Genomic DNA, 24,947 nt, shown 5'->3' with positions numbered 1-24,947 from the left:
ATATCTTCATTAAGTCTTGCAATATTCGTTGAAACAATAAAATAAGGGGTTGCACCCTTTTAGCTTGAGTGCGCGTTATTTATACTCCTTAGCGTTTTGTGGACTTTGGGATATTTAGTCGTCTTTATTGTTCGTTATTTACATAAGCGTCTGGGTACATAATACTGGAAGAGGTCTCGACTGCAGATGTTCAAACAATAATTTTTGTAGGTTCCTATGAAATCTGCTTATTAGAGTCAAGAATGATAGGTTTAAGCGATATAACATCACTAAGTATCTACCTAACTATTTTTTATACCTACTGTTTACCTTTTTCATATAATTATGGGAAATCCCTGAATTATGGGGGTACACAGTAAAGCAACATCTACACAAAGACGTAACTTACACTTTTATTCATTAAAAATATTGTTTCAATATTCGCATTTTAATGGGTAAACCACTTTGCTCTAACTTGACTTTACCTTAGGTAGAAACCAACCATATCAGAAATTTTAAGTCAGTAGGTACTTTGTCTTATAATCAGTGAAAGTCATTCATGTTCTTTTATGTATGCCTCGGAGTATTGTGAAGCTGGAGTAAGCTGTTTTCATTATCTGAAAATATTCAATCAATTGATCATTAAAGGCAGAAGCGGCAGGACCCAAACAATGAACCAACTAGAAATATTCTTTGTACGAAAAGTTAATCTGCAAAATAAGAATACTTACGGAAATAAAAGTATTCAAAGATAGGGGGACTATGTATCCTGTAGTGAGTATTATTGGCCTCTTAGCACGTTCCAATAGTAGTTTCAATATACTTTTAAATGATTCTGGCCGATCTATCCAATCACATGAGTACACTGACCTCACTATCTGTCCACTCTGAAATAAATTATATGAAGGTATTAGGGTAAATTAACTTTTCAAGTAAGTACCTACCTAGGTATATAATTACTTCACTACACAATGGTACTAAAAATTAACAAAAGAAAACTAAAAACAATCAAATTAAAGATCCGTGACGGAGCTAAGACAACTGACCTTTAAAATCCTGATTTGCCATCTGTTCGTCTGACCAACGTTCTTAGACGTTGCCAGAAGTAGAGATGGGTAAGGAATCAACTATCTTTGCTAATAATCCGGTAGTGTTAAGGCCTGGGTCTCCTATTTTATGCTATACGCGTAACGTTTCTATCAACGTCCTACGGCCTACCTACGGCGTCTACGCGCCAACGTCGGCGTGTGAGGGAGACCGCATCAGTACATTTCTATAGTGAGCAAGGTGACGCGGCCTACGGCGTGACGTTGGACGCGATCTACGGCGTAAATAGGAGACCCGGGCCTAAATAAAAGCATACATACCTCATGTGTCAACTGGGATCCCAAGTAGCCAGGCATCAATATTTCTATTGCCATTACCGTTCCGTACATTAATACTGATACATATAATGCTTTTTCGTGACTGGGCATTGACTGAAAAATATTGAAAAACTTACTACAATATTTACACAAACTATTAAAAGTGTTTGTGCTGGGTAGTATTTACATACATATATCTTGGAGACTACACCTATGTAGACACCTCCTTGCTTATCAACCAACAGGAGCCGGGAAAGGCCCATAACCACCCTGACATCAGGACAGGAGCTGTATCGCGAACACAATTGGACGAATTCGTTCGTTTGTAAAAGATAATAAGATACATCTAGTAAAGCATTACCAGTAGCAAGGAGGCGAGGATAACGCAGTTGCTGGCTGCCCCAACACCCATTTGGACAAACATGGCCGGATCGTATAGGTCTTGGATGTGAGCACAATATCTGTAAAACACACAACATTCTTATTCAGAACCGAACTTACTAGTTAGGTAAGTATAAATGTTTGAATGTACAGTCTTGATAAAGGATATCTGATTCCCCAAGACTGACAATGCTAGGAGTCAGGTTTCTTTGTCCCAGGCTAGTACTAATGTGAATATACAAAATGATTGCTTACTTTCGGATTGATTCATAATGCTGTATGCATTTCACCAATTCCATTCGAAGACGTTTTTCGTCTTCCGTGTCATTCTCTTTCTTCGGTACAGACGTTTTAATGTTTTGAAGTCCGTGATTCAGAGCTCTACACTGCACCAGTCCCACCAGAATCAAACCCGACATAAATGTGTCGATACTCAAATTGTACATCATGTGATGGTAGATACCATAAGTCTGGTACACCAGTATCCACCAGAAGTAATGTTTGCGAGACTCGTCGCTCAAGAAATAATAATTGCAAACAGGCAAATTTAATTCCGTACCGAAAACGAGAAAAGAAATCAATGGCAAAAAATTGTGGCATATATAAGACATGTTGCAACCGACGAAGAATATCTTAAAAACTTTAATGAATAGAAGCTTTGATTTTATTGTGATTCTATTATGTTCTTCCTTTTCACCAATAAATACGTCGCTGTCCATAATTTCGAATACCTCCACTATTTGTTTACTTTTAAACATGATCATGTGCACTTTGAATGCGTTTTGTATTTCACAGAAGAAAAAAATAAGTTCCGGTATAAATGTGTCTAGCTTCTTGGGCGTATAGACTAAATTTAATGTCAGCAAAATGTTGTAAGCAACAAATACTATAGATACTACAGGGATAGCATAGTATCTGTATCGTTTATCATCCACTTGGAATATCCACAATCCAAGAAACTTCCAGAATAATACATTATGCTTAAAAGTATCTGACAAAGTCTCACGTGCCATGTTTAAACGACTATTGAAGGACAATTGCAGGAACATTACAGGAAATACCTATTCATTACCTACGTGATAACAAAACTATTAGAGAAATTATGTTTTTGATACCAACACATAATAATTACCTATATCGAGTATTCGTAACTAGTGGCAGTTGATATCAATTAAAGGGTATGAGCTATTAGGTTCTACAAGGCCTACTGTAGAAGAATGTTCCCACGATTAGCGCACGAGTTGCGTTTATCACATTATTACCTAATCCTCAAAAAGTAACTACACTCACGGGCAATGAAAAAGTTCCAGTGAGAAAAGCACCGAATTACTCCTAAGCGGAAATAGCTAGCTTAATGACGCCCTCTGAAATATTGAACTATATTTCAATGTGCACCAGAATATTACCAACTGAAAACTTAAATTTTTTTGAAAAATTTCTATTAAATGTTTATAAAATTTAGGATATTCAGTGACGCAATTTTTAAGTGGAACTGTTTCTTTGCTCGTGAGTGTATTACTTAGAATACTAGTTACTTTTGGTACTACAATCAATTCTTTTAGAATCATTATACTTTCATCAAAGACAAAGTACCATTACTTATACTTAAATGTAATTTTGGATTAAATTATAATACTTTTCTAACATGCATTTAAGTAGGTATTTATTTTAAGTATTAATAGTACAATAAGTATCAATGTAGAACAGATGTTTAGTTGTATTTTTTAAATTTTGTAACCATTGTTATCTGTTTTGTGTGCCTCAATAAATAAAATAAAAAAAAATAAGTACTGAAATCTAACAATATTCTCATTTATCATATCTCCCGAGAGGAATTATTCAACCATATTTCTAGTGTGTACTGCCCGAAGAATAGTAAAGCTGGAGTAAGCTGTTTTCATTATCTGAAAATTATAATTAAATTAATAAATAAAATACACAGTTTGAATTGAGACCACTCTAATAATTTATTATGGCCTAAAACTACTCAAGGGCAATAAAAAGGTTCCACTGAGAAAAACACACATCTCAACCTACTCCTAAACGGAAACAGCTAGCTTTATGACGACTTCTGCAACAATGAAGTACCTACATTTAATGGAGCATCAGGATATTACGAACTAACCTCACCTTTTCTTCAAATTTTAAATTATATGTTAGAAAAAATTGGGGTCGTTTGGTATATCGGCTTTTTGTGAGTGGTGGAACTATTTCATTGCCCGTGAGTGTACCTATATCGATAAAAAAACGAAATCTTACCGAGATAAAAGTATTCAATGACAAGGGAATTATGTACCATGTAGTAAGTATTATGGGTTGCTTAGCACGTTCACATAGCAGTTTCATAATACTTTTGAATGATTCTGGTCTTTCTATCCAATCACATGAGTACACTGACCTCACTAGCTCATCACACTGGAAATTTAACAAAATGTTATATTTAGGTAGGTTTCGATACTTTCGATCAAGAGTCGTACAAAGCCATTCTAAACCTCTTTTGTTGGAAAATACGTGAAAAAATATTTTTTGATTTAATAAACTCACATGAAGGAATAAAATATGTTCCATAGAAAAGCTACTTAGTTATAAATTTCTAAAATTCTTAGTAGGTACAAAAGTTGTTCAGAATGACCATGTCTATCATGATCCAGCCAGTATAATTATTTTTATATTAGTACTTATAAACGTTGCCTACCTCATATTGCAGTTGAGATCCCAAGTAGCCAGGCATCAATATTTCAATTGCCATGACCGATCCGTATAATATAATAAAAGATTTGTCGTTACTGGACATTGACTGAAAATTTATAAAAAATGTAGGTAAAGTCAGCAACAGCATCAAGTACACAAAAAACTATGTAAGTACAGACAACAAAGCGGGAGAATTGCTGAGCATATAAGTAGGTACAATCGTACATTATTTATAATAATCCCAGGGTCCTAGCTGAAAACTAGCCATGGTCTACCATAGCATCAAGCTGACCTAAAATAAGAATAGAGCCCGTTTTAGCATCCAGAAGCACAACGACTCATTTTACTTATTTTTGTAATGTTTCTGTATTCGTAATTTCTTTCTCTCTTTTTTTTCTTTTTTTCTAATAATATTGTGATTACCAGCAGCAAGGAGGCGAGGATCACGCAGTTGCTGGCTGCTCCCACGCTGATCTGAACAAACATGGCCGGATCGTATAAGTCTTGGATGTGGGTACAATACCTATAAAATACAAAAATACTTAATAAATTAGTACTTACAGCTTGAATATAATGTGAAGGATTCTGAAACCGATCTCGGTAAAAAAACGTTGGAGTAAAACTCACAAACAAAATATTATGTCGGCTATACATTCGGTAGTGCAAAGTTTGTCGGAGAACCTATCTCCGATTCAGAATCCTGTTAATAAATAGTATAATGTGAATGATTGCTTACTTTCTCAAGGAATCGTAATGCTTTAGGCATTTTATTAATTCCGTCCTTAGTCGCCACTCCTCTGCAGGATCATTGACTTTGTTTGACTCACATTTAATATTTTTTAGGCTGTCATTGAGGGCCCTGAACTGTGCCAGGCCCATGAGGATCAATCCTGACATGAATGTGTCAATACTGATGTTGTACATCATGTGGTTATAGACAGAATACGTCTGGTACAGGAGGATCCACCAGAAGTATTGGTCGCGCCACTCGTCGCTCAAGAAGTAATAATTGCAAACAGGCAAATTCGGTTTTTTGCCAAAGAGTACAAAATTCACAAACGGTAACACAGAAATACATCCGAATCCTGCATTGCAAAGCACAAAGTATACCTTAAAAGCTTTAATAAAAAGGAGCTTCGCTTTTTTTGTTATTCTCTTATGCTCCTCCGATTCACCGATAAATTCTTCGGTGTCCATCATGTTGAATGCTTGTATAATCTGTTCGCTTTTGAACATCACCATGTAAACTTTAAATGCATTTTGTACTTCACAGAAAAAGAATATAAGCTCCGGCATAAAAACTTCTAACTTTTTCGGAGTATAAACCAAGTTTAGGGTCAGGAATAAATCGTAAGCGACGAATACTATAGCTATCACAGGAATTGCATAGTACTTGAAGCGTTTGTTCTTGACTTGGGTCACCCATATGCCAGTTATTTTCCAGAACAATTTATTCTGGTTAAATGTATCAGACAAAGTATCACGCGCCATCATTAAACGGGTGTTAAAGAGAAATTGCGGAGGACCTATAACTAATATAATAAAGAATAACCCTATTATATTTTAAACGATACATAATAATTAAGTTTACTTTTCGTAACTAATGGCAGTTGTTATCAATTAGCTATGAAGCTATTTTATTGCGTAGGTAGGTATTGCGTGGCGTATAGATAAATGAAAAAAACTACGGGTTGACCGTGACACCGAAAAAGAGTAAGTAAAGTAATCATCATGGGATATTATCATGGCATGAATTAAATAGATAGTATTTTTTTATCGAGGCCTAAAAGCCTTGAGGTTAAATATTCACCCACAGGGTGGCCCTGTGTGAGTCATGGTCGACAAAACAGTGTGATAGAGGACATAATTACCAGCTATTAACTGCACTATACAGCATTCCCTTTACCATCAGCACAAAAAAAACCTTATAACATAAATAAACTTCTCTTCATACTTTTTTTCTGGCTGTACCAGCCATTCCCTCTTTGCAGGTAGTTATAATCCTTTATCAACCTTTTTCCTAGATAAATCTTAGATGTCCAACATTCATAATATGGCTCTTCATAGATTAAGTGCAAGATGTCCCCAAAATTCAATAAAAATATTCAAATACTTCACTTTTTGATTGTGAGTGATATTTTATCCCAGTCCCCCAGTGGGGACGAAGCCTTAGGTTTCCTTTAATTATGTGAAGTAATTGTTTTGTAAATTGGTGGTAGGCGCCTGTAGGTGGTAACTTAAAAAGAATGTCACATCCCACGCTATCGCCATTACAATAGGTACTTACCTAGGTACAGTCAACAAAAAATATAATGACCGTCCAAACACAAACATTTTGATCAAAAGTCTATAGACGGAACGTGTAGCCGGGCCATTAGATGGAAGGCAACTTTTCAAAGAAAGCTTTAATGATTAAGAACTTATCATTGTTGGACCTTAAAATTAAAGTGTCTCACTGTACCTAACACTTACTTATTTAATCGAATTCTAAATAAGTTATATTATTTGAAACAATTATTATTAAATACAGGGTGTTGCAAAAAGGGTATACTAAGCCGAAACTTACATGTGGAGCATGTTATATCTTATTCTCCATAGTAAAAATCAAGTGACCAACAAAGTTTTTATGGATTTTTTTTTTTTTCGCGTATTTCGTTTTTATTTTCGGGCTTTAGATATCTATGCTGCAACACGTAGGTTTTGGCTTAGTTTAGTGTACCCTTTTTACAACACCCTGTAGGGTTCACAAATAATCACAATAAAATGAAAAAGTAGATAAGCGTGATACGAAAAAAAAACACATTAATCATTCAATAAGAATTATATTTAGATAATTATTATATTATTTTATTTAATTCGAACGACCGACGAAGATTATTTGTGGAGCCCCACAAAAACAAAAAATAAGGCGGTTCTTACGCAGAAACACATTACGCAGCACGTTTTTTGAAGGCGTATCTTAAAGTTGTTGTAAGTATCTTCGTTTGTACTTATAGAAAACACGCACAGAACCAACACAGTACAAACGCATCTACAGTAAAACTATAAAATCCTGAAAACGGAAGTGGATCCTAAGTAATTGTTACAGACCGTATTTAATCGATGTATAATATTTATTAAAGTAGAAATCCGTTAAAATGCCACACGTGACACGAGGCAGTGTAAGAACCGCCTAACATTTTGTAAATACAAGAATCCACTTCTAGCCATCTCCTGACGTAAATAATGTATGAATTTCATTAAAAAAAAACAGGTTACATTGTGTAAATACACTCGCGAACTATGAAAAAGTGCCACAGGCCATTGCCATATCATAATGTCACTGAAACTTTTCAATTGCTCGTGAGTGTAAGTAATTATTTTAGTCGTGTGCAAATTCAAATGCTTTGCGTACGGTCAGGTGCAGAGAAACCTGACCCCCCTCCCATAGTAACAATGCTTCTGAGAGGGGTCAGGTTTTCTGCCCCTTACTTACCTATAGGTAGTTTAATGTATATAAATAAAAAAAATACCCACTTACTGATGGAATTTTATTTGGTACCGACGCCAAGACTGGTAAACAATTATTGTTATCTAGCATAATAATAAGGTACTTAATATTAAACTGTAATGTTTAACTTGATTCTTCCGCATTCCTGGTGCTCACTGCCCGAAGAATCGTGAAGCTGGAGTAGGCTGTTTTCATGATCTAAAAAGGGACAGATAAATATTTACCACCTGTTAAACATGACATCAATATTACCTAATTGATCTAATTATGCGGCATAATAATTAAATGTTATTCAGGAATGGTAAGAATATAAAGTGAAAAGTGGGAACTTGTTGAGACCATTAAAATAACTATGAAAAGCTAGTTAAGTACATAATATTCCCTCAGTTGCAATTGACATTAAATGTATAGTTGTCTTGCTTTCTCGGTATACGAACAGACAGAGACATAGATTTAATGCCGACAACTAACTCAGTTATTATTACGTAAATCTTACCGAAATAAAAGTATTTAAAGACAAGGGCACAATGTACCAAGTAGTCAGTATGATGGGCTGCTTAGCGCGTTCCACCAACAGTTTCAAGATGCGTTTGAAAGACTCCGGTCTCTCTATCCAGTCGCATTCGTACACTGACCTCACTAACTCCTCACTCTGTAAACATAAAATATCTCAATAAAAGCCTCTAGTACTTACTTACGGGTTGTGCAAAGAATAACGAATTAAGTGATTTTCTTCTGTCATCTGCTTTGTCAATAGTTTCATGATAGTTTCCGCTAGAGGCGCCACTTTGTGCGAGAGAAAACGTAAACTTTCATATTTTTTACCAACTATGAAACCTGGGCGTCTAGTAAGTACAGGTTTTGCAATTTTTGAAAACGATAAATGTTTAGGTTTCCTTTTGTCATCTGCATACATTATCTGTAAAAAGTTTAATGATATTTTCACTTTGTATGCGAGAAAACGTAAACTTTTATAGTTTTAGATAAACTATCAAACCTGTACTAGACGTAAAGGTTAAGGGACAGTTTCTCACTTGAGGTAGATATCGAGAATAGCTCAGCAGCAAAATAATATAAGAAACTGGCATAGGTACCTCATATGTCAACTGAGATCCCAAGTAGCCGGGCATCAATATCTCTAGTGCCATCACTGAACCGTACAGTACAATGAAAGACTTGTCGTTACTAGACATTGACTGAAACAATAAGTAGGTATATTCAGAAACAAAAAAATATAAGTTAATAATTTACTAATTGCACATATAATATTGAAAGAGTGCACCCCATGATACGCAATTACGCACGTATCACGTTATTGGCACGTACCTATGTACTAATATGTTTGTACTACTAACAAGCCGCCTATTCATTCTTTCAAAGATTGTCAGTTGGTTAGTTTGAGAAAGCATTGAAGTGTAATCGCTGCCAACTTCAGGAACAATATGTTATGTTCAATTTGTTCATACATGTTCAGTTCATAAATTTTTAAATAAATGTGTTGTTTTACCAGAAGTAATGAGGCAAGAATCACACAGTTACTGGCTGCTCCAACACTAATTTGAACGAACATGGCCGGGTCGTATATTTCTTCAATTAGAGAACAATATCTGTAAAACAGATGACAGTGATCATCACTCACAATGGACAACATTTCAAAAAACTAAAGCTGCTATAAATCGAAAACCATTTCGAGATTTAGCTCTAAAGGACACAAAAAAATTTTTTTGTATGTTTTGGATGTATCATTTTCGAGAAAATCATAAAATAGTAAAAAAGTGCTGATGACGTCATGCATCAGGTGCGATGCATTTTGATGATCAAAGCCTATAGATTTAAAAACAAAGTAACTGTCACTTTCATTTTTGATTGAATTTGACATTTTATCGTGACGTTGTTGTTTATTTGGGTCATTTTCATTAATTCTGTTCTGACACTTTCTGACTATTTTTTTATTTATTATTAACAGATGACCTCTATATAATATGTCCCAGAGCATGCCACCGCCTACACAGCTGAAAAAATGCTTCTGCTTATTTTTTTACATGATAAGTACCTACTTTCCATCATCAGAAATATCAATGTCATTTGAAAATGACCCATTTGTTGGTTGGCATGTAAACAAAGTTTAAATGACACTTGTCAGTGTCATTTATGTTTTTTTTCGAGACTCAGGCAATAGACAAAAATAAAAATTGAGCCTAATATGTGACTTCACTTCCGGTTTTAAAATAATTAACTTAAAAGTTAAAAATAACATGCAAAAATTAATGTATATACAAAATAAAAAAATACGGGTCCACTAATTATCTATACTCTTTCCGAATAGCTAATAAAAATATAGGGTAAAGAAAATGAAATGTTGTCCATTAAATAGGCAGTAAAGAGAGACAAAAAAGTAAATAAATACGGCAGCAACAGTAGGTGTAAGCATAATAAGTCGATTGCTTAGATAGGACAGTCAGTCGCCAACTTTACAGAATTCACTAAAACAATAGCTAGGTATATTAGTCACACCACAATACAAAATAAACAAAATTAGCCTTACTCTCTCAGATAATCATAGTGCTTTAGGCACTTTACTAGTTCCGTCCGCAGTCTTCTCTCCTCTGCTTCATCAGTGATCTTGTTCTTTGATACGCATTTAATATTTTTAAGGCTGTCATTGAGAGCTCTGAACTGCGCCAGACCCATCAGGATCAAACCTGACATGAATGTGTCAATACTGATGTTGTACATCATGTGGTTATAGACACAGTACGTCTGATATGTCAGAATGTACCAGAAATAATGGTCGCGGGTTTCATCACTTAGGAAGTAATAATTGCAAACGGGTAAATATAACTTGGTGCGAAAGATGAGGAAGGATATGAAGGGCACAATCGAATTGCATGCAAACCCAGCGTTGCACAACCAGAAATAGACTTTGAAAGCTTTAATGAATAATAACTTCGCTTTTATTGTTATCCGCTTGTGTTCTTCCGATTCACCGATAAATATGTCACTGTCCATCATATTGAAAGCCTGCACAATCTGGTGACTTTTAAAGATGACCATGTACACTTTGAATGCATTTTGTACTTCACAGAAGTAAAAAATAAGTTCCGGCATAAAAGTTTCCAGCTTTTTCGGTGTATAGACTAAGTTAAGAGTCAAAAAGATATCGTAGGCTACGAATACTATGGCTATCAGTGGGATAGCATAGTATTTGAATCTTTTATTCTTTACTTGGCGAAACCAAATGCCGGTAATTCTCCAAAATAATTTATTGTGGTTAAACGTGTCTGACAGTGTTTCACGCGCCATGGTTAAACGGCTTTTCAGGGCGATTTAAAAAATAAATACTTTGTAATTTTCATAGAGAGAGCCGCTTAACTACATTTAATGGTTACGTGAAACCATTAAGTTACAATTAAGTTTACAAGAGGTAACTGGTAGTTGTTGACATACATTTATTCATAGCGTGTTTATTCCGATTTACCTTACCTTCAGTAGGTATCTAATTTTGAATACAGAAGAAAATAACCATTAGGTATTCCATTGTGTTGGTCATATTAACATTAATATAGTACGCATTAAAAAAACACACTTGAAAAGCTTTGCTGGATAGCTTTTACCAGATAAGACCTAGACCACAGATATCTATCAGATAAGGCAATTTAAACTCTACTCTGAAATCGTGACATGTCAACAATGTTCACCCTGTATATTTGTGTTCGTTGATGAGTTTTAATTGGTTGCATGTGACATCTAATATTCACACCTGTCGTCTATGTAGAATAGATACTATGCCATGTTTCACATAAGCAGTCCCCTAAAATGGCCCTTACTGTACTGCATTTACAATCTACAATAGCTTTTTCTGATATTTAGGTTAGATGTTTCGTTCGACCTTGGCAAAAAACTTTAATTATGTAAATACATAGACAGATGTTGTAAATAATTATAATGTAAATAACGTTCATATTTTGTGGTTATTTTAACACTAGTCCTATCCTATAATTACTTAGTTAAAGTAAGTAGGTACCTTCCCTAATTTGCCTTTATATTGTCTGGGAAAGAAACCTGACTCCTCTCCGATGGCACTCTGTCACTTGATGATGGTGGATGGATCAGCTTTATTTGCTTTAGTTAGACTATACAAACCGGCTACCCATTCCTGATCATTTTAATCATAATTACTTTTGCAAGGAAGGAGTAAAAAAAGTATTTATATATTAACACATTTTACATATATTTTACTGATAATATTTACACTTGATAGTTTTGAGTGACCACACTTATTGAGCTAGGCATATTGTATGAAATGTGCAATAATTTAATGTAATCGGATTACATTTCTAGGTAGTTATATAATTTTACATATTATATACTTAGCAGAATTCATTTGGCAGGATTTTGCTTGACAAAATTTCATATCCCAAACAGTCATAGTAAATATTATTTTATAAAACAAATAGGGCTAATAAACACTACTTACATAAATTTTCAAATACATAACAGTTTATTTAAACATAATATTGAATAAATTACACCTGATATTTACTGAGAATTCATTGGAGATTAAATTTTAAAAAATAAGTAATTTGCTACTACATCGATTAGGGATAGAATTAGGAGACTCTAACATTGGCACATAGATTAAAATGTGGCAATTTTATTTATTTAGCCTAATTCTTTTAAATGTATTCTAAGTTTAGATAAAATAAATAGTGATGCCTGTTTAGACTATTTACATAGTACGAGTTACTAGGAAGTTACAAAAAATTTTGCTCGATTATAACAATAATCAAGATTAGTAATTAAAATGATTAAATTTAACTTACTAAGTACATCTCACTAAAAACTGTGAGTCTCGTTTGATCTAAAATCTCATGCTTTGCCTTTTTACACAAAGTTAGCAATAAAAAAACCTTAACTAAAATGGAATACAATAATTGTAAAGTACATTTATATTTTAATAACTACAATGCACCAGGCAAATAGCTCGATAAAGCAAAATATCTAACTCTAGTCACAGTCTAACAAAAACTTTAGCAAAATATCCCTTTTATTGTGATACAAAAAACCTTTACCGACCAAAAATCTCATAAAATTGTAAGGCATTACTGAATATTTAACCGACACTAGCACTGCAGAGCTAATAAACACCTCTCAATACAAGACGAGAGACTAAGAGCCTGTTCCACAATGTCTGCGTAAAAGTTAAAATCAAACATCATGCTATCAGACAGCACAATATTTATCCCACAGATAACGTCAAACACGTCAATACTTTGTGATACGGGCGCAAAGAAATTACATATCAATTTAACGTAACTGTAGAACATACATTAAATTAATATTTATTCGAGTCTTCAGTTTTGTATGAAAGATGTAAGTGTGTTTAAAATAGCTGTCCTAGTCAAGATGCGTTCCAAAGAAACAAACATAATAATTACGCTCTAACATAACAGAAAGAGAGGCAAATAGCTTACTCCATCTTAGCTGGAGACGCACTTCAACCGAGAGATCTTGACTCCTATGCTCGTCAAAATACGGTCGAGTTTCCAACGGCGCGGGCGTCCGGATTTAGCCGATTATCTTGACACGTTACACTTGCACTAGCACTAACATTTTTACTACAAAATTGTCAGCTTTAGGTCCATTCACTGGTTAAAACTATGTTTAAGTATCACATGTCCTTCTTTTTCTTTTAACATTTACTGACATACTAATATATTTACTGCCGGCTCTCGCACTATACGAATTCATTTGTCCCAGGAGTGTTAAGTGGTTCTTGGGCCTGGAAAGAAAAACAGTACGTTAAAATCATTATTAAATTTATTAATTACTAAGCATGACTACTTTTAAACCTTAAAAGGCTTTCTTTTTCAATAAGTGAACTTACTAAATTGGTATATAAAAACATATTAGAGCTGTGACATCCTCCGTGTCTTTAAATTTTACAAATAACTGCTTGTTTTATGATGACCGGTCAAAGTATGACATAAAAACATGTTCATGCAATAAAAAGTACGATCTAACGTTGTCTACAAGGAACTTACCTAATAGCCCTCGCTCGTAAATGCATGAAAAACAAATTCTCAGCAGTAATACCGTAATATACTATATATAACGATTAAGCAGAGGTAAATTACAAAATGAATTTATTAAAATGGGACTATTTACAGCATTGTACACCTACGATCAAGACCAAATTTTTGGCGGCTATATTTTAATACTGATGCGGTAAAAATGTTTGGCACATAAATTGGCCTGTTACTTACATCTATCATAAAATAATACCTAAAACCCACCCGACCGCTTCCGCTAAATTTTAATTTTACTCTAAGTCCATTACATCAAGTTTTAAAATGCCTTAACAAGACCTTAAGTTTTTAATAGTAACACTAAAATATCTTTTTCTTATTTACACATTAGTTTAGTAAACTTTTGGGCCATGAACATGGGGTCTTTGTTACTTCATTGTACACACGAAACAAACTAAAACATTCAACCGTTGAAGACAGTTATACTTCAAATTATTGACTGCGGATAGTTTTTTTTAATTATGCGGCTGTCTATGTTTTGGTTTATCTTAGGCTGTTCTGTATGTTAAGGGTGCATTCCATGGCGGTCAGTGCCCTCACCTCTTCTCCAACGGTGCTCGGATATAGTTTGCTGCCGGGCGCGTATCCATTCTTCTCTAGGGCGAACTGTTCCTCAGTGGTCTTCCGGTACACAGGGTTGTCGAAGTTCATTGACGTCACGTTCCTGTGCACGTAGTGACGGTACATCACCACCGCGATCTGGGGAAAGTATAAGGCGTAAATTAATAATTGTTAAGTATAATAATGTACATTGGACGACGAGCTGCAAACCAAGGCCTGAGCTCGGCGGAGGCCAGAGCGGTTGCTGAGGACAGGACGGCGTAGCGCACGCTTGTAAAGGCCTTCTGAAACACTGGGGTACCTTAGGACAACACCAAGTATTCAATGTTGTAGATGTTGTTTTCGGTGGCCTTGGCTTGGTGAAATATCATAAGTGGCATCAGAGACCGTTAGAAGTTATTCATAAATTCTTTTGTACCTATGAATTAGTAATCATTCACGAAAAATATGACGCATTGAACCGTCTAAAATAAAACAACCATTAACGTTTCTAAAGAAAAAAAATCAAAAGTACTGTAAATCTCTATTTTGAATAGACGTTTGAGTAGACGTTTTTGAATAATTATTAAGCAAAAAAACACAATAGAGGAACGAAAACATGTTATTACAATAATTTGAAACACATGATTTGGATGGATATTTGGTAATGGATGGAACGTAAAAAAAATTGCACCGAAAAACAAACGTCATCGTCCTACGTCTAATGAAATTAACAACGTCAATTGTAACAATTATAGACAAATTAACCAATGAGAGTAAACCCATTAAACCATTAACTAGAAATTGAAGATTGTACTGGAAATTTACGATTAATCGTTTAATTAATTGTATTATCGGGTCGCCTAGATAATTCTGGAAACATGCTCTGTTTATGAATGGGGAATACTTCTGAATTAAAATGGATTGGACTTACAACAACAAAGTTAACATATAACTGCCTATATTAATTTAATTATATACCTAATAGGTAACTTTTCGAAATCATATTACGGAAAGTTTTGCCATTTATGTGGTATTGCATGCTATGTTAATTTGATGCAGGAAAAACAATACGTTATAGGTGTATCTATGCATAACTGAGTGTTTTATAAGTATTTTTAATTTATTTACTAAATATACACTGTCGATAACTTAATCAAAAATCTAACATTTATCGAAGCCTTTCAGCTGTAGTAAGTACTTTAGAAATTGATTCCAAAGCTAACGATATGCTCATTAGTCTCATTACACGTAACGTACTAGTACTACGGGCTTAATTATTTTTATTACTTACAAAAAAAACTCGCGTTTCGCTGATAAGATTTCATAATAAATGATCTAACAAAGAATCTGACCTTCATGTCAAACGTTATCTGAAAAATACCACGCACGGCCTACTCTGTTAAATATTTCTTTTGGCCAAGAATCGCTAACCAAACAAACATTATAGCTTACCTACGCAGATCCTGAGTATAAGTACGTCATAGGCATTAACCATTGCAGTGACTAATGACAATACAGAGATAATAATGTGTTATTGTAGCCCGTGAGTTGCGAGAACTATGTCACTTTCATTGACCACACACGGATTGTCTTAAACCAGATATTTGACCTGATTATTGTCGTAACACGGTTGTAACCTTGATTAGTTTGGTAACTATTGCCTACCTACGTCAGAGTTTATAATTAGTCGAGGCGGAAATTTTGCTTAATATAGCATTTTTGTGTTTTATTTTTAAACCTAACTGTAAATTTAACCTGTTATAGCCACAGATGGGTGCCCGTCAGACTATTTTTGCCCTTAACTGTTTATATGGCAATGCCAAGAATAGCTACCTTCTTTTCGTCAATTAAAAATGTCTGGGGTTTTGATTATGGCACTTTTGGGGGATATCTCATGGTAGCACAATATTATACACGTTCAAGAGAGTAGTTATGAGTTGCTCGCATTACCTACTGGGTAATTATAAGAAAATTGTATCAATGCAATGGAAGATTTTTAAAATCACCTAGGTACCGATGTTACCCAGCAATTTACAAACCGGTACTGTTGACTTTCAAGAACCCGGAACAATAGTGTTGTGAGTAAACAGATCGCTCGGCTCGGAAACTTTTAACGCGATAATTGAATATTGAAGTGATAATTCCTCTAATAGGGTATCTTTGTTTTCTGCCCATCTACGTTTCATAATATTAGGTATAAAGGTACTTGTACAATGTACAGCGCCTTAAAGAACTCCTCTACTCTAATACAAAAAATCGTTTATAGGTCCATCTGCCGAATACTCTGCTTATTTTTATTTTTTAAGGAATCATTCCGTCTCTACCAAATTTAGCCCTCTATATTTCTATCTCTCTATATGTGTTTCATCGTCATCATCACAACTTATCACGTCTTTACTCCTGGGGCACGGGTCTCCTTCCAATGAAGGAAGGTTTTCAGGCCTAGTCCACCACTCTCGGTAGACGATTAATATGCCATAACTCCCTTTTCCTATCTCTCAGTAAATATATTGATGATAAAACTCACCAGTCCAGCCAAGATGATGACTCCAGAGATGACAGCAACGACGATGCCAGCCACCACGCCGGCGTCTCGGCCGCTACTCGAGATCCCAGTACCAGTCTTGGGCGGCTCGGGAACACCTGGAAATTGATTAAAAAGTTATGAGACTGTGACCTCTTTGGTTGACGAACTGCGTGGAGTATTGAGCGCGGAGTTCAGAACGCAATATTATTTATGTTGTGACTGTATGGAGGGCAGGGTTCATAAGGAGTTTTTACTAAGTATATACCGTATACTATAAGTATAAGTTATTAGGTATAAATTTCCGTTGCTAATCTCAAAAGCCCGTTATACATTAATTGATTCGTTATAATTACATCATAAAAATATATTAAGTATTGCGTTCTGAGTACGCGCCTTGTAAATTTATACCTACGACCTTATCTTCAGCTGTATACTTTTAAAAGTGACATAAAGATTTGATTGAATAAGGTAGTTATTCTTGATAAGGTCAATTAAGTCCTCTGATAAGGTTAGCGTAATTAAATTAGCCAAAAGATAAACACGTTGTATACATGTTTACTGGGTCAACAACTTTTCGAGGTGATGATTAATCATTATTACGATGATGCCGTCAGTTTCTAACATCACGCGATTTTTGTGACTCATTCAAATAGGTATAAAAAACGCCTACAGAATGTGAGGCGTAAAAATTTATCTAATTCCACGTTAATGTTTATTTACATTAGAAACTGACGACAGCGGAAGCTATAGTTTTAATTTTAGTCACAATGTCCGAGACAAAACATAGAAAAGTACGTTGTAATTCGAGTCAGAGGGGGGGGCACTCTATATGACAAAAAACGAAGATTCGAAGCGCGAGCCACTACTCTATCTCGTTGTATTAAACTTGCCGATTGAACGACAGCTCTCGTTTCGATTTTCGTCAGTATATGTAAGTAACCGTCTTATAGAATGTAGAACAGATAATCGATTAGAGGTGTCATCGTCGAGTAATCAACAGAAAACCAACCGAAGCTTCACTGACTCGAACTTACAATGTACTAGTGAAACAGAGAGGTATTTCACAAAGTTAATGTTAGCAAGGAAAACCTCCACCAAGTTCAAAGAAATGACTGGTTATTACTATTTTTCGTTAGCAAATTCCTACAAAAACCGACATACAGACGTTACTCATGTAAAACAAACAAAAACACGGTCGAAGACAAAACACGACATTCCTTCTAAATCTTCTGATGCGCATTTTCTATGAAGTGCTTATGAGCAATATTTTATAACAATACACAGTGTCAGATAGGTACTTGACAAGTTCAAGGAAATAGCTTAGTCAGGGTCAAGAAATAGCTACACCTAGGTATAACATTAAAGTGTTGACTTTTCACCTGTGTCTATTATTTTTGACGTAAAGTATGACGTCTTTTCAGTGTTTTACATTATTTACAACTAGGTATTTTGTTGGGTTAAACGACGAAGCATGTCTATGTAAACATAGGAAATGACATGAGAATTATTTCAATTTGTTTTGTAAGATCCTGCCAAAAGAATAACAACGCAGCTAAGAACTAACTAGAAACTGATGAGATCTATTTAAAGAGAATGTCAATGTATCGTGCCAGCCTATGCTTTGCTAGCTACCGAAATATCCTAACCTATTTTACTGTAGATACATACTTACACTAATGTTGTGTGTTAGGTAACAAAAAGTGACAATGAAATTTAATAATACTGAAATACTTACATAATACAGGTTGTTGCAAAGCTATACTAAGCCAAAAGGGGCTGATTCTCAAAAGTTGTCAGATTGACCCCCAGAGTCACCCACTTTCAGTTTGGTATACCACCTTTGCAACACCTGTATATACCTACTTCAGTATTATTTAATTTTATTGTTACTATTTTTGTTACTTAACATACAATATTAGTGTACTTATGTATCTACACTAATCTACAGTTACAGAATATAACACTGAGGTAGCATCTTAATGAGCTGAATCAGTGTTTTATTACAGCATACATAATAATGGGATGATAAAGGACAGGAAGGATATTGTATTGTTGCTATGCCCAGTTACGTAGAGTGGCCACATGACAACCCATTCATTCAATTTGTTTCAACAAAGAATGCTCTGATGATTGTGATCCCATTGTGACAATCTACATCAATTCTGTACCATGGACAATGGATTGTAGATAATTTCATGAATTATGGAGTGTGTACTATCATTTGTAAAGTCATGCAATTTACTGAATTTAAATTGCTTTCATTTCTTTTCATGCTTTGCATTGTAAATGAGTGCAAGATGGATTATGTATGGCTTGCACGGAGATTTACACTCTTCTAGGAGAATTTTTGCACAGACTTGTAAATTTACCATTAGAAAGGCCCCCTAAAATATGATCACTCTGAAAATTTATAGAATAACCTCTGAATATTTAAGTTTAACAGTAATTTTGTAAACTTAAATGTATTATTTTATAAACCTATTAAGACAATACTTTACAATAATTGCATATTCAAATATAAACTACAATCTCATGTGTTTTTGATACAGTTAGAAATTACAAACTTGCTGAGCATGCGGCACAAACTGATCTGTGTGTCTTTTCATTAATAAAGAAATTTCATCTTGAATTTGTAGAAAAATAATTTTCAAAAAACATAAGAACTAAAAATCAAGATTAATACTTTACCCTCAACATTAAAATTTTTCACAGCTTCAGGCAAATAAACAAGACTAAGTTGTTCGTAATTGTAATGAGATTCTTTGATGGGCTCCTCAGTTGCGTCCGGTATCCGTGCTAATGCAACATCCTTCATGAACAGATCTACGTAGGGTTGTTTACTGTCGCGTAGGTTTTTTTTGTCACTCTCCCAGTATGCTTTCATTGGTTCACTGTCTGGCTCCGGGGTAGTCACTTGTTCCGGTTCCTTCGAGGGCTCTTCTTCGAAAAGCCCTTTTGTCAGCTTCAATAGAAGGACGAGCCCCTCTCGGTTGAAATTCACCATTGATGGACAAGCTTAACTTCTAATCTTTGACATTCAAAGCTCATTTGTTTGTATGCTAGCTGTATGGCATGCCCTGCAAATCAGTCAATGATTCCCTTATTGTAGACAAGACACACAGATTTTACACAGTTTCAAAAATAATAATATTATTATTAATACATAGAACACAATCACCACAATGTTAGTCAGACAGAGGTATGGGAGTTACTGAGGCGAGTGTTAGCCATCACCCGGTGTGAAGTGGAGACTTGTTTATCTAATCTGATAGTTATTTGATTAATACAAATGTGGCATTCAGGTAAATGTTTGGAAAAACAAACCCTTCATGTTAGTAAGTGCATTTCTCCTAGCGAAGAGAACTGTGACATTTACAATAAATAGGTATAGTTTTATGGTAGGTATAGTTGAAGTATTATAATTGAACGATATAATGCACTTATTTAATTAACAATAGAACCAACCGAAAGGTCTTAAAGTCGGTTACATTAGCACTTTCAAATGCAAATTCTAACCTCAATGTCACAGAACTGTTTGCGAGGAAAACAACAGAGTCTCAAGGAAGGACAGGATAGAACTCCGAAAACAGGGAAAGGATCACCAAATACTCACTAGTAACGGGTTTCTCTTCAATGTTTACAATTCTTATAGGAACCACTGTCGTGTTTTGCACGTCCACTTCAGGTTTAACAGTAGCATCTGTTGGATTTGGTAATACAAATTGATTTTCACTTCCGGGATAGTAAAACTTGCTAAAATAAACACTAATCTAAGTCATCAGTTTAAAATTTAATGTAATTTGCAGAATTACAGACTAGAACCAGCTTCTACACACGGCCAGCGGTGTAAAAGTGATGACAAAACTAAACGAAACGCTACGCTACCCCACCACTAGCGATGTAGCGATGTGCTGTCAAATTAACCGTACCGATCCGGCACACGCTTCTTTTTAGAACTGAGTTAAATTCAGTTCTTGCAAAACTATAGTATCGTTTGGTTTTTATTTAAAAAACAAGGCCTGCACGGTAACTTACATATAATTTAGTGGGCAGAAATGAAAAAGAATGAAAAATCTACCACTCTACGTGACAAAACTTGGTTGTCAGAGTTTTAAAAACGCACCGAGTCACGCGCCACGCACCTAGCGAGTGAGCGTTGTGCCGGATCGTGCGCGAATTCACTAAACGAAAGGTGGCGTGATACTGTGACGTCACGTCACCTTATTCATAAATCGACCAATCTTGGTTGGGCAACTCGCGTCTAGGCGTTTTGCTCTACTCGCCTCGCCTGACCACCTGTCCAATGACCACGAAACTTGCACTTTTTTTAACACAATACCTAGGTACTTTGTACTCCTTACCTTTATCTTTGGAATGAATGAATTGAATTAGGTAGGTATTCTGACGTCATCGTCACAACACAACCATTAATTTGATGACTAGGTAGGTCTAGAAACATCTAGGTAGGCAAGGCATTAAAGGTCATGGTTTGCTGTCAGCATTTCACTGTATTGAGTAGGTAATTAGGTATCTATTGACCATCTATTGACCTACATACTTGCTAGTTTAATAAACTTCACTCTTCTAGCTAGACTAACCTACACGTACTTTCCTAATTAGTAAGAAGGTAAGTAACCTTTTAAGCTTCTTAAACCTTTGACTAAGTGACTAAGAATATAGGCATAGGCACCTACTTTACGTATTTTATATAACCTAGGTATAACGTTGGTACCTATAGGTACCTTATTAAGCGCATTATAATTTCATAATAGCTACAACGTCATGTTATTTTATAGTAGCTGACTAGCTGTGTACGTGTAGGCATACTTATTATAATATATTATGGAATAAGAGTACTTTTACCTACCTGAGTAAGGTTTTTGGATAGTAAAATGACAAGGTAAGATATTATTTAAATGACCGTATCGTATGATGTGTGGCGCGGCATGCGTCATTTTCGGCTACACGCATAAATATTATTCTGATAGCGATGACGAAATTTGCGCACATCATTGCCTTTTCCTTGAAGCGCATTTAAAAACTATTAAGGAGGCTCCTCAAAGAGTTTCATCGAGACGGTATACCTAGGTACTTATCTAAATTAGGTATTTGTCTACCTATCTAGGCACCTACTCAACATTTTTTGAGTCCTTCCTATTTTATTTGTTTTTTTTACTGCAATTAAAGAGGATTGTACTTACTTAATTGTAAATTGTAAAGTGGGTTACAGAATTTAATTTGACCTTGATTCAGATTACTACCGCTGTATGCTTAAATACCTACCTAGTTATATTTAAGGTAAGGTAAGGTACCTAAGTAGTAGGTGGATCAGCTAACAGAATATGTTCAACCGTCTCATCCACTTCCTTGCATGTCCTACATAAGGGACTAGTTGAGTTACCTATGGTACTTATGTAAGTGTTTATTCACGCAGCGTAGTACCGTACCGTATTTTTGAAATATTTCTTGCATATCTATGGTTTTTGGGATAGGTATCTTGATATGTATATTGACGGTAGGTATTAGGTATCTCTCTCTCTAGGCCTCTATTGCGAACTTGTCAATCTTTTTGGCATTCGTATTCTTACGGATATTTCGTACTTACCAAAATGTTAGGTACTTCATTTATATTTCGCGATAGGGCCCCTGTTCGAATACTTCGAATAAGTGGCACTTACTCAACGGACTCTTTATTTCGTATAATTTAATCATTTGACAACAAGTCAATTTTCAGTCTTAGTGAGATAGTCTTTCTAATCGGTTCACTCTTAGAACGCGTGATACGTTATTGTGGTGGCAACTTTGAAATTATTCAAAGGCTAAAAAAAATGTCAGTCATCCTTTTGAAAATAGCTGAGGTCAAAAGTCGCGTGGCCTCGTTGCGATGTATTTTGACTAAATTCTTATTGGAAATAATGTAACTAGCTGATTAGCATTCATTCTAAAATTAACTTAATTAACTGCTCATTGAAGTTTAAAGATGCCAAAAACCAAAACTTTTTCTAAACAAACTGAAAAAACCGTTGCCTTTTTTATACATAATTCGTAGATAAGTACCTACGTCACTATCCTAGTAAATACCCTATCATATAGGATAATAGTATAATACAATACTTAATTACATTTATCAGAACTAACATACATATAGCTCCATCCATACTCATATATCATTGGATTTACCGGCGAACACTGATTGCTTGATAACAGTGTAATTTCACTAATCCAGATTAATTGGAAATTCGTAATCACTTTGTTGTGTCTAAAAACACACCTGTTATGCTTCAACAACTCTTCTCCATACAAAAGACATCAACGCGCAACCTGAACTTTCATTTCGTAAAAACCGCAAACTGACAGCTTAGAAAAAAAAACGTAAAAAAAAATGAAAACGTCAAATTCAAAAATCGAACGCCTGAATAAATATAAAGCTGTGTATACTCACTGTCTTCGACGCACATCTGGTTGTCGGGCAGCAGGCGGAGGCCGGTGGGGCATGCACAGGACACCTTCGGCGAGTGTGGCCCTATCCTGGGCGCGGGCAGGCAGAGGTGGGAGCAGTGACCGTTGACGGCCGCGCAGTGGTTCACGCCGTCCGGTTGCCGGTACGGATGGTACACGTGGATCACCATTGGGTTTTGCAGCTGTGGGAATGGGTTAAAGTTAGTGTTTTGTTTTGTGACGTCATCACGATGTTCAGGTGGATTTGTTTTTGTTTTCGTGACGTCTTTACGATGGGTTGTTGTTGAGCGAGGATTTAATTTTAGCGTTGGGTTTCTGAAAATCCAAATATCATAAAAATAGATAAGTAATAATAATGTTTCAAGGTAATTTTTCAAAAATATAGATATTTTTCTGGGAAAGTAAAATGAAAAGAATTAATTAGGCAAATTGAGCATAAAATTTATGTACTGTTTTGCTTAGTCTTTCTTGAATAAATAAATAGGTAATAGATAAAGATAATATTTGAAAGTAAGTATGACAACCATTAAACTATCTTTACCGAGAAATATCTATTGAAGATTATGCCATTGACGTCGGTAGCTAGATACGCTTTTGTAGGTTACGCTTTTGTACTTTAAACTGCTATAAAATTAGATATGGTCATTGTTAATATTTACTAAGTTTTAAGAAGATATTCGAGATCCATAACCAAAGTACCTAACTCATCATAGCACCAAGCTGAGCTAGAACCCGTTTCTGCACCGGGAAGCAACACCCTTGCTCATTTTCCTTTACTTTTAAACCTCTTTATTATTTGTTTTATTATTTATTTTTATGTTGTGTCCGTGTGTGTGTGAAATAAATGTATTTTCTTTCTTCTTTCTTTCTTTCTAACTGATGAAAATTAAGAATGTGGATACATTTGAGGTCTAATAATTATTCATTTAAGTATAATTTGAAATATATTGAAATATAAATTTTTGCTAATGTTTCATGGATAAAATACTTGTATCTACACACACTACACTACACAGCAGTAAACGCGATGCAGTAGCTCCGCACATTACAAAATAAGCGTCTTTATTTACTGCTTGAGAAAAACCTACACTAGGTGGACACTAGGCCCTCTCTAAAACAGACTGCTGTTTTCTAAACTCTTACCGTATGCGTAGAAGTAATCGCCTCAATATTCTTCCCATTAAACTTGTTGGCTCTGTAGACGGCGGCCTTGTCCCAGTCGGTCCAGTAGACTGAGTCCTCGAAGGTGGTGATGGAGAACGGGTGTCGAAGCACGTCGGTCGAGTAGAGAACCACCCGCCGCGCCGAGCCGTCGTAGTCGCAGGACGATATTGTGTTCATTTTTGCGTCCACCTGAGAGTTAGAATAATGGATTATTTATTTACATAATCTTACATGCTATATGTTTAATAAATAAATTTCTT

At 35.1% G+C, this 24,947-nt stretch overlaps 4 protein-coding genes across 15 annotated transcripts in view; all 4 read right to left on the bottom strand.

Moving 5' to 3' along the window:
* Positions 1-368: 368 nt before the first annotated feature.
* Positions 369-3,001, bottom strand: LOC105387437 (odorant receptor 49b). Its single transcript, XM_011558159.3, has 5 exons — positions 1,980-3,001; positions 1,705-1,804; positions 1,347-1,457; positions 711-866; positions 369-596 (listed from the first exon to the last, which is right to left on the bottom strand). Exons 1-5 carry the CDS (start codon positions 2,771-2,773, stop codon positions 537-539), a joined length of 1,221 nt encoding a protein of 406 aa, XP_011556461.3. The 5' UTR covers positions 2,774-3,001; the 3' UTR covers positions 369-536.
* A 511-nt stretch (positions 3,002-3,512) lies between these two features.
* On the bottom strand, positions 3,513-6,940 carry LOC105387436 (odorant receptor 2a-like). Its single transcript, XM_011558158.3, has 5 exons — positions 5,152-6,940; positions 4,839-4,938; positions 4,420-4,521; positions 3,984-4,139; positions 3,513-3,628 (listed from the first exon to the last, which is right to left on the bottom strand). The coding sequence occupies exons 1-5, from the start codon at positions 5,907-5,909 to the stop codon at positions 3,560-3,562; spliced, it is 1,185 nt and encodes a 394-aa protein (XP_011556460.3). The 5' UTR covers positions 5,910-6,940; the 3' UTR covers positions 3,513-3,559.
* A 925-nt stretch (positions 6,941-7,865) lies between these two features.
* Positions 7,866-11,208, bottom strand: LOC105387430 (odorant receptor 2a-like). 2 transcript variants are annotated; one of them, XM_048632546.1, is made up of 5 exons: positions 10,273-10,423; positions 9,413-9,547; positions 9,000-9,101; positions 8,402-8,557; positions 7,866-8,103 (listed from the first exon to the last, which is right to left on the bottom strand). In XM_048632546.1, the coding sequence occupies exons 2-5, from the start codon at positions 9,473-9,475 to the stop codon at positions 8,029-8,031; spliced, it is 396 nt and encodes a 131-aa protein (XP_048488503.1). In that variant the 5' UTR covers positions 9,476-9,547; positions 10,273-10,423; the 3' UTR covers positions 7,866-8,028.
* A 903-nt stretch (positions 11,209-12,111) lies between these two features.
* Positions 12,112-24,947, bottom strand: part of LOC105387428 (low-density lipoprotein receptor) — a 187,210-nt gene continuing 174,374 nt past the window's right edge. For 6 of the 11 annotated variants that reach the window (XM_038113146.2, XM_038113144.2, XM_038113145.2 and 3 more), the window contains exons 12-17: positions 24,667-24,876; positions 23,507-23,705; positions 20,678-20,764; positions 17,065-17,180; positions 14,535-14,693; positions 12,112-13,687 (exon numbers count right to left, since the gene is read on the bottom strand). In XM_038113146.2, the coding sequence (XP_037969074.2) occupies positions 13,643-13,687; positions 14,535-14,693; positions 17,065-17,180; positions 20,678-20,764; positions 23,507-23,705; positions 24,667-24,876 (816 nt within the window). In that variant the 3' untranslated portion in view covers positions 12,112-13,642. Of the gene's footprint in view, positions 13,688-13,949; positions 14,694-17,064; positions 17,181-19,909; positions 20,142-20,677; positions 20,765-23,506; positions 23,706-24,666; positions 24,877-24,947 lie in introns of those variants that run through there. The other 5 variants (XM_038113150.2, XM_038113147.2, XM_038113148.2 and 2 more) reach the window with 3 other exon arrangements.

Source organism: Plutella xylostella, chromosome 5 (assembly GCF_932276165.1).
Source record: "Plutella xylostella chromosome 5, ilPluXylo3.1, whole genome shotgun sequence".
Classification (NCBI taxonomy): Eukaryota; Metazoa; Arthropoda; class Insecta; order Lepidoptera; family Plutellidae; genus Plutella; species Plutella xylostella.
This window is presented reverse-complemented; position numbering and strand designations above follow the sequence as displayed.